The following is a 14,339-nucleotide window of genomic DNA, read 5'->3' as shown; positions in this document are numbered from 1 at the left end:
CTTGCAATTTCTTGCCGTGGTGCATTTTCGACTTGGAGCATCATCGAAACATGCACCAGTCCTATGGAAGATGCAGTTTCTCCATCTGAATATGGCATCCTGGGTGTGTCCTTGGACGCAGCCGTTTCCAGCAATATGCCCGCGTCTGCTTAGGCACCGCTGTTACCCCCCAGGAACACCACTGAAATCCACAGACCCTGCGTCCAAATCTGTTCTATGTCATTACCACAATGAGGGCACATGCACTGCGCGACTCAGACACATGCGCAGAAGAAGAAACATCAGCCGTTTGTGTGAATATCGCATAGGGTGCGACATTGACTATAACACATATTGTCTTATTCAAAGTGACTTCTAATTAAATATAGCAATTTCCTGAAAATGGTTTTGATGGTAAAAATATCTCATTTAACTGATTCCCTTAAAAGTTGTTTGTCATACTGTACAAACTTTTATTCATGTTCACACTATGGGGTTGATACAAGAGTAGAGCATGCCCCTGTTTGCGGAGCATATCTTGTGTGTTTTCTCTTCGCATGCTCCGAAACAGCGGGTATGCAAGTACAGACGATGCAGAGTCGTATGCATTTCAGTTACATCTCTACTTGCGGCTGACGGGACGCTCTCATTCAATCAATTTTCAGTGAGGTGAGATATCTGGATGTGTATATAGCTATCAAAACAAGGCTTCCTTGATACAGTTGGGAACCTGAAGTGCAGGGAATTAACGTGACAATCATATTTTCATAATAACTGTTATATATTTAGAAGTTGACATTGTACAGCTTGACCTCCCTTGACCAAGCTGTTTTATACATTGCTATCCCTGCACTGACCTATATAATCTCTAGAAGTGTGGACTTCCTAAATGCCTTGCAGGGAACATCTCTCAAGCAACTGGTGAGGGAGCCCACTCGCAAAGATGCTATACTAGACATCATACTCACAAATGGTAATAAAATATCAGATGTAAGTGTTGGAGAGAACCTAGGATCCAGTGACCATCAAGCAGTATGGTTTAGTATAAAGACAGGGTTCGACTCATGCCACACAAAAACAAAAGTGTTAGGAAGGCTGATTTTGCAGAGATGGGGAGATGTGTAAGCAATTCATTGGCAGATTGGAGGCACTTGGAAGGAGTGCAGGAGAGGTGGGAAAAAATATAAAATGCAATACTGAAAGTATATAAATGAAAGAAGAAAATCAAATGGTGGAATAATAAGAATGAAGACAGACAGTGAGAGTCTTATGGATGGAGACAAGACCATAACCTGAACGGTTATTTTTGCTCTGTATTCACTACAGAAGGAGAGGGAAAAGCGCCACAGTTAATTTGCAAGGATATACATGAGGTAGATACAAGTATACTTACAGAGGAAAAGGTTCTAACAGAACTGACAAACTGAAAGTGGCCAAATCAATGGGGCCAGATGGGATACATCTAAGGATACTAAAAGAGCTTAAAGGGGTGCTGGTAACACCATTAACCAAATTATTCAAACAGTCTCTAGCTACAGGAGTAATTCCAGAGGACTGGAAAAGAGCAAATGTAATCCCACTGCACAAGAGTGGGAGCAAGGAAAAAGCAAGTAACTACGGACCAGTGAGCCTTACATCAGTAGTAGGAAAAGTAATGGAATCATTATTAAAATAAAGACTTGTAGAACATCTCAAATCCAACAAAATACAGGATCCCAAACAGCATGTGTTTACTAGGGGGAGATCATGCCAACCAAATCTTATTGATTTTTTTTACTGGGTGACTAAAGTAATAGATGAAGGTGGGGGGGGGGGGAGGGGCGTATAGATGTATCTTATCTAGACTTTAGAAAGGCTTTTGACATGGTCCCACATCACAGTCTGATAAATAAACTTGAAAACTTTGGACTGTATTCTAAGATGGTTAAATGGATAAGAACTTGGTTGCAGAATAGGAAGCTGAGTTGTAGTAAATGGAGTGCAGTCTCAGGAGGGAATTGTGACAAGTGGTCTACCTCAAGGTTTTGTACTTGGACCAGTGCCATTTAATATCTTTGTTGGTGACATTGCAATTGGTATTAAAGGGAAAGTATGCCTTTTTGCAGGCGACACCAAAATATGCAACAGGCCAGGAGGGGTAAGAAAAATGATGGAGACTCTAGGTAGGCTAGAGGAATGGTCAAGAACATGGCACCTACAGTTTAATGCTAAAAAATGCAAAATTATGCACTTGGGTCTCAAGAACCCAAAAGCTAAATATAGTATTGAGGGTACTCTCATGGAAACTACAGAGGAGGATAAGGATCGAGGAGTCACTATGTCTCGTGACTTAAAGGCAGGTAAGCAATGAGAAAGGTATAACAAAGCAATGAGAAATGTAAGTCAGATGCTTGGTTGCATAGGGAGAGAAATCAGTAGCAAGAAGAAAGAAGTAATAATACCACTGTATAGATCATTGGTACGGCCTCATCTAGAATACTGTGTTCAGTTCTGGAGGCCACATCTCCAGTTGGATATATATATACACATTAGAGACTGTACAAAGAAGGGCAACTAAAACTTACCAGGAAAGACTAAGAGATCTCAATATGTATAGTCTGGAGCAGAGAATGGAAAGGGGGGACATGATAGAAACTTTCAAATATATCATGGGTTTTAACAAGGTGCAGGAGGAAGACATTCTTCAAAAGAAGAGTAGTACTAAAACACGAGGACATGCACTGAAACTGGAGGGAGGTAGATTCAAAGGAAATTTGAGGAAAAATTACTTCACAGAAAGGGTAGTAGATAAGTGGAATAGCCTCCCATCAGAGGTGGTAGAGGCTAAGACAGTAGAACAATTTAAACATGCTTGGGATAGGCAAAAGAATATCCTTACAAGGAACTGAGGATCACAGGGTTGAGGTAAAAAAGGGCAGACTAGATGGGCCAAGTGGTTCTTATCTGCAGTCAAATTCTATGTTTCTATGGTATCATCTTATTATCTGTTTCCCCTGCACCTATATATATCTTTATCACCCTCTAATGTTATTATCTCGTAAGCCTGCACTGTACTACTATTGTACTGATATTAATCTGTATGTATGGATGACTACTTAGTGCAACTTCATCGGTACTATTTGCTTGGTGTAAACCATTTCCTACATATAACACCGGTCAACAAAAATATATATATTTTTTGAGTCTTTATTTTGATGACTATTTTCTGATTCTCTATATTGAAAAATAACCAAAACCTTTATTTATTTTTGAAAAACTTTGCTTTTGTCCCTTTTACAATGAGCAATAAATATTAAAGTTTTTGAATGACCATATAAGGAGAAGCGTGATTTTGTAAGTAAGGGAAAGGACGAGTGGGGAGAAAGCAAGTGGTATTCTGACCCTCATTACACGTAAGCAGTGTGTAAATATTCAGATAGCTAAACCATGTCCATCTCTCAATGCACAGGCGATGAGATTTCTGGAACTGTAAACCTTTTATTAATACAGACTAGAATGATTGTCTATATAATATAGCTGTAGTTCTGCAGAATAGATCACTATACATGTACCAAAATACCTCTGGTCCCAAGCATATGGGAGACCTGTATACCTAAATCAATTACAAATCAAAATAAGGGTGACAGAACAGAATGACAGTGAAATCCAACAGTCTGTACATAAAGACATACACACAGTACAACGTATCTTCTTCTGTGTGCTGGATGTAAATACCTTGGTGTAATCTGTATGTACAGTATAGCTAATTTTATTTCATGTGCCGAGTGCACTGTTCGTAGTGGTACAACTTCTCATCTTATGTGCAATGGATTGCGCCTTGTCTGTTCCTAATCGAAGTTAGGGGTTATACGGTGTACAATGGGTATGTAAGACTAATGTTTTTTACGATGAGTGCGATTTTCTGGGTGTGTAGCAATTCACTGGGTGCGCCTTTGATCTGTGTATAACTACTTAATATAGCTCCTGCTGTCCTGCATGTTGAGGGTAATTTGCTGGGTTGTGTTCTTAACCGGCAGGTATGACAACTACTTAGAGTAATTGTTGGTTAGGATGCGCTAAGGGGTGTGGTGGTGTTTGGGGATATGTAGTTAGGGTTCGGGGGGGGGGGGGGGTAGTGGGGATGGAGTTGCAGCGTAAAGTAGGGGTACCTGATCCTACTTGTGGGTTAAAGTGATAAGAGATAGGTAACATGTGCTCCCGGGTTGTGTGTGTATGGTCAGGGAGGGGAGGGAGAGAGAGGAGGGAGTGGGTGGTGAGTGTGTATTGTGGTGTGGGATAAAGAACACGCAGTAGGCTGGGTAGGTGAGTGAAGGTGACAGATTTTATTCGTGTTTATATGTGTTGGTCATAGTTTCTTCTTTTGATTGGAGGCACAGTGCTCCTCGGGGATTGTTGCGTTTCTGTCTTGTTCGTGGGGGCTTGTAGTTGCCCAAAGTGGTTGTGGAGGGTATGAACAGGTGCAGTCCACAGTTTGGGAGATAGGTATACCCTTTCAGGGGGCTCGTTGACATGCGGTCCTTACTACTGCATGTTCCACTGCTGGACCTTTGGTCTACAGACTTGAGAACTGGGATGCCCTGGTTGTGGTGGTCGGGGGTTGTCCCCAGTTGTGGCGTCCCGCACTGGTGAGGAGGGGTGATGCTTACCTACTGGTAGGTGCCCGAAGTTCCAGTTGGGGCCAAAGTGTCTGTTTGGCTGACGTGGATCTTCCACGTGCCTGTGGGTGCAGAGCAGGGATTGTCCTGTGGCTGTGTGTGGTCGCCCTTGTTCAGGTGCGACGCAGTCCCCGTATGACGGTTGTCGCTGCGGAGTGTGTGGTGCGCCAGCTGTCCGTGCTTTACTCGACCCAGCAAGCCTGATGGGGAGTGGGCACGGTGATGGTGTCTGGGCCGCATGTGCTGCACGGGTCGCGAGGCGCACAGCCAATGGTGAGAGATGCGGGTGTCCAGTGTGTGCACCGTGGCCGCCACTGGCGGGTGGGTGGGCGCCTGGACGTTGATCTGTGTGCCGCTGGTGGTCACGGGCTGGTGAGTGGTTAGGCAGTGCGATTTCAGGAACGGTAGTTGGTTTGATGGGTGCAGAAGTCTCCAATATATTTCGGCCCATTGGCCTTTCTCAAGGTGTTACTGAGCTGTAGTGAGGGCTGGCTTTTAAGAGCAGAGTTTTTGACTGCTGGTTATTTATTATTATTTATTAACAGTTTCTTATATAGCGCAGCAAATTCCGTTGCGCTTTACAATTTGAAGTAACATTATACTGGGTTGCAAAAGACATACATACATAAAAGACATACATAAGGGTAAGAGGGCCCTGCTCGCAAGCTTACAATCTATAGGGAAATAGGTGTTGACACACAAGGAGAGGTGCTACATATTGGTCCTGCCCGATTGCAGATGTTCTTGGTGGGCTGTATAATCCAATCACACTGGAAAGTTGGCCTGGGGTTAGGAGGATGTTAAATTGAAGAAAGAGAAGATGTGATAGGTGTTTACTATAAGAAGAGAGTTAGATATGGAGCTATAAAAGGTTAGGTGGGCAGTCCTAGAATCTGATAAGCTTGTGTGAAGAGGTGAGTTTTCAGAGAACGCTTGAATGTTTGGAAACTAGTGGAAAGTCTTATTGTGCGTGGGAGGGCATTCCACAGGGTGAGTGCAGCCCGAAAAAAGTCCTGTGACCGTGCATGGGAACAAGTAATGCGTGGGGATGAGAGAAGCATGGTTCATCATATGTCATAGATTGGGCCAATCGAGGAGCAGGTGGGAGTGGTTCAGTGGGATAGAATGATTGGTGTGGGCGGTGGTGGCGGATGTCCAATGGGATGGTAGAGGTGTGTGGACGTGTGTGAGGCTGATGGAAACTATGGTTACCAGTTTGTATATGTGTGTATGGAGGTGCGGCTGTTTGATTAGCTGGGTGACGTGACATGATGTGTATGGGGTATCGGGGGATCTGTGGGGATGTGCGGGTTGTGGGACTGGAGTGGCGTGGGTATTGAGTAGGTTGGGGTAAGCGGGAGTTGGCGGGGATGTATAAGGGGTGACTATGTGGCGGGCAGATGATGTGGTGGGTTGTTCGGTCTGTGTTTGGATGTGTGGTTTGGTTGTGGGGACTGTGTATGTGTGCTGCTAAATTGGGCAGATGTAGGGTCGTGCTTACTAGATGGGTTGGTTGCGGCTGTATCGATGTGTGGCACCTGTATATTGAGACACAGTGCTAGGTATGGCCGTAGTGACGGTTGTCTGATTGTGTGTAGGGTACATGTCTCTGTGTGTGTCTTAATTGTGTCAGTGGGTAATGTTGGGTGTTTGTGATAGGGTGTGGTCGCGTCTGATTTGTCCGTCATGTGGGTCGTTTTGTGTGTCTGTAGCAGGGGAACATGCAGTAGTAAGGACTGCATGTCAAGGAGCCCCCCCGAAAGGGTATACCTATCTCCCAAACTGTGGACTGCATCTGTTCATCCCCTCCACCACCACTTTGGGCAACTACACGCCCCACAAACAATACAGAGATGCAACGATCCCCGAGGAGCACTGTGCCTCCAATCAAAAGAAGAAACTATTACCAACACAAATAAAATCTGTCACCTTCACTCACCCACCCAGCCTACTGTGTGTTCTTTATCTCACACCACAATACGCACTCACCACCCACTCCCTCCCTCCAACTACCCCCTCTCTCTCCCTCCCCTCCCTGACCATACACACACAACCCAGGAGCGCACGTATCTCTTATCATGACAACTACTTAGTACAACTATAGGCTGAGTGTAAGTCATTGGTGTACATTATTAATCCGTATGCATAGATAACTGCATAATACAACTCCTCTTTTAATTCTCTGCTTCTTTAATTACTACTTGGTACAATTTATTATATTCCATATGCTATGTGTAATCTCATGGTGTGTTACACAGTACAACTTCCCTTGTTCAATAAGCTGGGTGCAACTATGCAGTTATTATTTATTTGTATAGATAATTGCACAGAATAACTTCCCTTGTTCTATAAAATGGGTAACTATCTTGGTATTATTAATCTGGTTGCATGGATAACCACACAGTAAAATTTCCCCTGCTCCATAAACAGGGGTAACTATCAGGGTGTTATTAATCTGTACGTACACAGTGCAACTTCACTGGTTCTATAAACTGGGTAACAATGTGGGTTGTATAAAAGTCTCTATGGATTGACTATACAGTATAACTTCTAATTTCTATATGCATCCAGCAATTGTTTGCAAGTGTTTTAATCTGTATGTATGAAAAACTGCTCAGGACAACTTCGGAAGTACGACATGCAGGCCGTAATTCTCTGTGTGTGTTCTCAATCTGAGGGTATAGGTCCAGTACAACTTATTAGGTTCTGCATGTGGGGGTAAATCTATGGGGTACTGTTAAATTGTACGTACTGTATGAACAACTACACAGTGCAAATTAACATCGCTATTCTGCTACACAGGGCAACCTCTAATGGTGGGTACACACTGGGCGATATTACTGAGCGACTGCACGATTACGACATCGTAATCGTGCAATAGCTCAGTAATCGAGCACTTTTATGTCGGAAACGACCAGCGATGCGCACTCCCGCTGGTCGTTTCCGACATTGTCCATCGCCTGAACATGCAGCACAATCTGACGACCTCGTCAGGTTGCTGCATGTTGGGCAATGGGGGAGAGAGCCCGGCGCTGAACGATATCGTTAATGATATCGTTCAGTGGCTGTGCTCAATGTCATGAACGACATTGAGCACAGCCTGCCGGGGACACACTACACGATATCGCTCAGGGAGCATATGGCTCAGATTTCAGTATGCAGCCACTGGATCCCTGCAGACGTACAATATTTTGCTGGGATGGGATGTAGTCAACATCCCGACAGTCAGAATCCTAGGCTGCGGTGGGGAGGAGGGTTAGGTTACGGGAGGGGTAGGTTAGGGTTAAAGTGAAAATGCACTCAGTAGTGGACTGTGGGCCTAATTCAGCAGTGCACGTTAGTGCACTACTCATCACAGATTCCCGATGTTCAGGAATCTGCGCAGGCGCGAGACTCATTCTGCGTATGTGCAGAACGGATCTGCGAGGCCGCACGCAAACTGGCAGCAGACTGTCAGTGATTGACAGTCTGCAGCCATTTGTGGGTGGGGAGGGGGGTGGCGATGCCCTCCGTTTACAGAACAGAGGCGTGTTGCCGCCGTTGCGGGGAGATTAAAGAAGCCAGGATCCCCGTCTCGTGACGGAGATTTCCTGGCCTCCTCCTGTAAACTGCGGCGGCCAGCTGCGGGACTCTGGCCGATGAACGCAGATTAACCGATGCTGTGTTGGACAACGCAGCTCCGTTAAGTAATGCACAGGAGGCGTGATGGCTCCTGCTGCATTACCATATATGCCTGCGTGCAGCTCTGCAATTACGATCCTTACAGTATCAGGCCCCTGTGACCCGAGGGTAAGCACTGATTTTTTAGTTGGTTGGGTTTCAGGGGGCACAGATGAGGGGTAATAACCTGCAGGAGCTACTACTTAAATGTCATAGTTGAAAGTAGTAGCTTCGGCTTATGCAGACTAGCCGAGGGCTGCGACCATCGCGACCAGTCGCTATGGTGATCCAATGCTGCATTTTTGGACGCAGTACTTTGAATGCAGATGCATGCAGGAGGCTCTCTATTTTCCTACAGATACCTCCTGCTGCATTTGGATTTAAGTTGTACGGTATTGCTCAGTCGCTTCCCTGCGGCTGGTCAATACTGTCCACATCAGAATCAGGCCCTTAGTACCTGCCTATTCATCTGCCAGAACACACACTCCTGGGTATATATCCCATGCAAAATACCTATGGCAAAAATCCATAATTCCTACCTGACAATGGGCCTGATTCAGAGATGTTGGGGAAAATTGTAGTAGTATAAAATGTATTTACTATTTTTGTCTCTTCAATGTTATTTTAGATTGTCTGATTTGACAATATAGAACATAGGTATTGCTATAACATAATTTGGTCTTAATAAAAACTGTTTAGTAAAATTTTTATTCATAATACTCTGCATGGTTTGTTTAAATTTAAAGGGTTTACATAAGATAAGTAAATTATGAGAAAAAATACTTTGCCCCTACCATTGATACAAAGATAAATACAATTTAATACAGATACAGAAGTAAATACAAATTTGGCATTTTATCACAAATTGCTGACCTGTTATCTGTTTCTGGGTTTCCTGATTGGGGGTCCTCCTCAAAAGATTGACCGCCTCACGAACACCTCCTTGCCGGCTTGTCTCAATTTTATTTGGGTTATTTTTAAATACCAAATTTCTCAGGGCGCCAGCTGCTGCCTGCTGCACATTCTGATTGGAGCTCTGAAAAAGGTTGATTAGCCTGAAGATACCATTTTGCTGGTAAACCTGAAAACAGAGACCAAAAGAATGAATTGTCATCCAAGCTCTATTCATATACTAAGGGATAAATATACTAAGATTCAAATTTGGTCAAGTTTTTTTTTTTTTTTTTAATCTCGATTTGCATAGCCGAATCTCGGGTGATTTTCCCGTTTTTCATCTCGCAAATTTACTAAGTGAGTTTAGCTGAAAGTGAGTTTTCCGATGGTGAAGTAGATCGAGATATCTCCCCCGAGTTGCAAGTTTAGATGAGATTATCTCACCTGAGACTGCAGTGTTTTCTCTCTGCAAGACTCTCCCGAGCTAGCAGCCTGCACATATCAGTGAGATATGTGAAGGCTGCTTGTGTGTTGTAACTGTAAAAAACGGGTTAAATGTTTTAAAAAAATTGACCCAGGGTCGGGGGGACCAAAAGCATAACCAGCCCCGGCCTGGTCAGCCAGTCCTGGTTCCAAAAATTACTGGGAACAAAACGAGTAGGGTTTCCCTGTAATTTAGGAACCAGCAACTGGCTGCAGGGCCAGTGCTGGTTGTAGTTCCACTGTAAAATACAATAGTTTTCTACTATTTCACACTTTATTACCCCTGTACCCACAGCCCTGGAGTGTGGAGAAGAGCTCCAGCCTTCAGACCAAGCCATGGGTTTTGGGAAAGGGGGGACCCCTTCTTGTGGGAGTTCTCACCTCCCCTGAGATCCCCAGCTTGGCCTGACCGGCTTGGGGTGAGAATGCTTTGGCCATGGAGACCCGGTAATAGGGTCTCCTGGCTGTAGCATTACACCCCGGTCGGTTTGGGTCTGGTGCTGATTTTAAATATAGGGGGACCCTATGCAATTTTCCCCCCCCTATATGTAAAACCAGCACTGGCCCTGCAGCCAGGTGCTGGTTCCTAAATTACGGCAGAACCCTTCTCTTTTTTTTTTCCCCGTAATTTTTGGAACCAGGACTGGCTGACCAATCCGGGGCTGGTTATGACTTTTGGGGGAGGACCCTACATAATGTATATTTTTTATATTATAAATAAATTAAGTACACATGCAGAAACATACACAAATCACACTGATCTGTATATGTTTCTGGCAAACTCGCAGCTCAGGAGTGTGAGTTTGCTCTAATCTCACCCGAGATTGAAATCTCGAATCTTAGTAAATTTGCAAACTGCATCTTTTTCATGAAAAGTACTTCCGAGTTTGCCCGATGGTGAGAAAATTCGAGTTTGCGATCTCACCCGAGTTTTATGAGTGAGATTAAAGAACTCTCTCCCAAACTCACCAGAGTTTGCCTTTGGTAAATATGAGAGATGAAAAACATGCCTAAACTCACCCGAAATTGTCATCTCGACCAAACTCGAATCTTAGTAAATTTACCCCTAGGAATGGAGTAAAATGTTATTTTACAGATACAATGCAAAATAGCCATTACATTAAATAGTAAAGAAAAAGTGGAATTTGAAGTCTAGCATGAAGGATGGGGCAGTGCTAAGCCAATTAAAGGGAAGTGGTACCACTCAGCAAAATTGCGCAGAGGAAGGATGTATTTTCCCGTCCCATTAAGTAATTATAATAATAAATACAACTTTTAGTTGGTACAGTATGCGTTAAAATGGTTTGCATGTCATAGACACGTAAAGCACACATTAATAATACAACTGGCACTTTGGGTTTTAGGATTTGGCTTTAACTTTACCTAGATCACCTTTTCCATGCATGGAACCTTTGTGCACTGCTAACCAAAGCTTTGTGCTTATCATCAGGGAAGCTGTGTGATGCATTGGGCTACTTTTATTTTTTAGATTGATCAGTGCCTAAAAATAATTTAAATCAATCAGTTGTCCAGCAGATGCATTTAAGAAGGCAGTGGCATGGTAATGGCCTCCTAGTGTGGGATTGACAATATAAATCTACATTAAAATCTACAGTGGTAGGGATTAAGGGCAATAGCCTACAAACAGTACTATAATGGTGCGTACACACTACACGATATGCTCCCTGAGCGATATCGTGTAGTGTGTCCCCGGCAGGCTGTGCTCAATGTCGTTCATGACATTGAGCACAGCCGCTGAACGATATCATTAACGATATCGTTCAGCGCCGGGCTCTCTCCCCCATTCCCAACATGCAGCAACCTGACGAGGTCGTCAGGTTGTGCTGCATGTTCAGGCGATGTATAATGTCGGAAACGACCAGCGGGAGTGCGCATCGCTGGTCGTTTCTGACATAAAAGTGCACGATTTGTACACGATTACTGAACGACTGCACGATTACAATGTCGTAATCGTGCAGTCGCTCAGTAATATCGCCCAGTGTGTACCCACCATAACTGTCTTCTTAACATATAAATGATGACTCCTAAACATAGTGGGCAATTCAATTTCAAGCGATGTTCATACCATACTGGCTGGTAACCATACAATACCACAATGCCATCCTAACTGGATTAAAGGACCATAGCTACCCATAGTTATGAAGCCCTATATATAAACACACACTGCTCTTTGGGTAAACAGAAAAAGGGGGAAAGGGGTAGTATTGTGGTCGAAGAATTGTGGTATTGAAGCACAACATTTAACTTTTATTTAGTGCTGGTTAAAATACAAGGACCCAAAAAGAGTTGGTTGGATGGCGAAGTATTAAAATTAAAAGAGATAGAGAGAATAGATAGGGGTATATTTACTAAAGTGAGAGTTTTTATAAGTGGAGATGTTGCCCATAGCAACCAATCAGATTCTAGCTAATATCTTCTAGAACACAGATTCTCAAACTCGGTGCTCAGGACCGCAAACAGTGCATGTTTTCCAGGTCTCCTCATAGAATCACAAGTGAAATAATTAACTCCACCTTTGGAACTTTTAAAATGTGTCAGTGAGTAATGAATACACCTGTGCACCTGCTAGCTGACCTGGAAAACGTGAACTGTATGGGGTCCTGAGGACTGAGTTTGAGAACCTCTGTTATAGAAGGTGCTTGTTAAGCAGAATCTGATTGGTTGCTATGGGCAACTCTCACTTTAGTAAATTTACCCCCTACAGTTTTCCAACTCTTGAACAGGAGTCTGCCTTAACTTGGGAAAAATAATTGTATTCAACAGATGGAGCAAGAAGAAAAACAACACAGATCTATCGTCTTATACTTCTCTACTGTATACTTTTCCTGATATTAAATGTTATACATTGAATAAATAAAATAAGAGAGCTATGAGTTGTTTTTATTTCTCACTACTATATATGGAACACTGTGTAAAACAAAACTGTAATAGGAGTAAAGCTGGGCATCCACTATATAATTTTCTGTCAGATATCTGTCCAATTTGGCTGGTTGGAATGAAAACCTGGTAATGTATGGGAGCAAATGACAGTCAGTCATATGGTTTTAAACATTGAAAAAAAAAGGACAAAAAAATTGTTGTTCAAATTGGTTAAATTTGTGTGTTTTAACCAAGTTGTCTGAACAACCATTTTTGGCTATTTTCCAGTGTTTGTGAGCAAATGGACGATTGTCATTTGCTTCCATACATTACCAGGTCAGATTGGACAGATATCTGACAGAAAATTGTATAGTGGACGCCCAGGCTTTAGTCTCTACTCAGCACACCTAAAATAACATCTTCTGTTGAATAGAGAATCCAATTGTAAATTACAAAGAGTTGTGCGTATTATAAATCCTCCTTGTTGATCCTCATAGTCAGTCAATTTGTCATAATTTGACTGCTGAAGGAGATACCGCTGCGCTCACTACCTCCTATATACTGATAGTGGTGCCTGAAATTATGCACTTCCGAACAAAATCTAATATCCCAGAGGTCACTGATTGTCGAAACATTCTGCCATATTATGCTACAACAAATACTGATATAATCAATTGCTTCTGAAACTCAGTTGTATAACCATTGTGGGTCAAGGTTATCAATTGGGTATCTCCTGTCAAAAATCTCCCTGCAGAATAATTTTAGTGACGCAGGTAATATCACCATATTTGTACAACAAAAGAAGCCTCCAATCGCTTCAGAGGCCAGCGTTCCCAGTGATGCACTGTGCGGGTGACGTCATGGCGTCGCCCGCGATTTGAGGAGCCTGTTCTGTGCGCCTGCTGGATCTAGACAGATCCAGTCAGAGCAGAGGCAGCAGCGCTGAGATAACGGGAGACAGCGGGAACGGGAGCCAGCATAGTAAGGTAAGTACTGGGCTGGGTGGACCTGCGCATGGGGTTCTACTTTAGGGGGCACTAATTTAGGGGGTACTGCATAAGGGGCACTACTTTAGGGGGTACTGCATAAGGGGCACTACTTTAGGGGGCCATGCATAAAGGGCTCTACTTTAGGGGACAATGCATAAGGGGCACTACTTTAGGGGACAATGCATAAGGGGCAAAACTACAGGGGGCACTTCATAAGGGGCAATGGATAAGGGGCAAAACTACAGGGGGCACTGCATAAAGCACACAAATACATGGGCACTGAATAAGGGGTAAAACTACAGGGGGCACTGCATAGAGGAAACATATACAGGGGGCATTGCATATGGGACACAACTACAGGTGGCACAGTATAATAAGCACTATTGCCTGAGAACCAGTGGGGGGGTGGTTTGAGTGATACATGAGGGGCTGCTGCAGTGGCATGGGGGGGGGGGGCAATTACACACGTGGGCTGGAATGGCAAGGGTGGGGGCTGGAGTGACACATTGAGGAGCTGTGAAGTATTATGTGAATCTTGCTTTTTCAATGCATTTTATGTGGTTCTGGATTTCAAAATGTATTTTATGTGGCTGTGGCCTTTTCAATGTATTTTATGTGGAAGTGGCTTGCTGCAGGGTAATTTATGCTGAAGTGGTTTTTTCAGTGTATTTTATGTGGATCTGGCTTGTTTCAGTATATTTTATGTGGACCTGGCCTGTATTTTCAATGTGCTGGGCTTGCCCCCAGCATGACTAAAAACGGGGCTGTATCTCACATTTATTTATACATGTGTTTGCTC

At 43.6% G+C, this 14,339-nt stretch overlaps 1 protein-coding gene across 2 annotated transcripts in view; it reads right to left on the bottom strand.

The window, feature by feature from the left end:
* The window catches only part of PKP1 (plakophilin 1), a 76,863-nt gene that overhangs the window by 24,814 nt on the left and 37,710 nt on the right, over window positions 1-14,339 (bottom strand). For both annotated transcript variants that reach the window (XM_088445774.1, XM_088445776.1), the window contains exon 5: window positions 9,168-9,375. In XM_088445774.1, coding sequence (XP_088301900.1) covers window positions 9,168-9,375 — 208 coding nt within the window. The remainder of the gene's footprint in view (window positions 1-9,167; window positions 9,376-14,339) is intronic.

The sequence above is a fragment of the Taudactylus pleione genome, unplaced genomic scaffold (genome assembly GCF_031769625.1).
Source record: "Taudactylus pleione unplaced genomic scaffold, aTauple2 ptg000387l, whole genome shotgun sequence".
Taxonomy (NCBI): Eukaryota; Metazoa; Chordata; class Amphibia; order Anura; family Myobatrachidae; genus Taudactylus; species Taudactylus pleione.
Note: the sequence above shows the minus strand (reverse complement) of the source record. Positions and strands in the feature narration are given on the sequence as shown.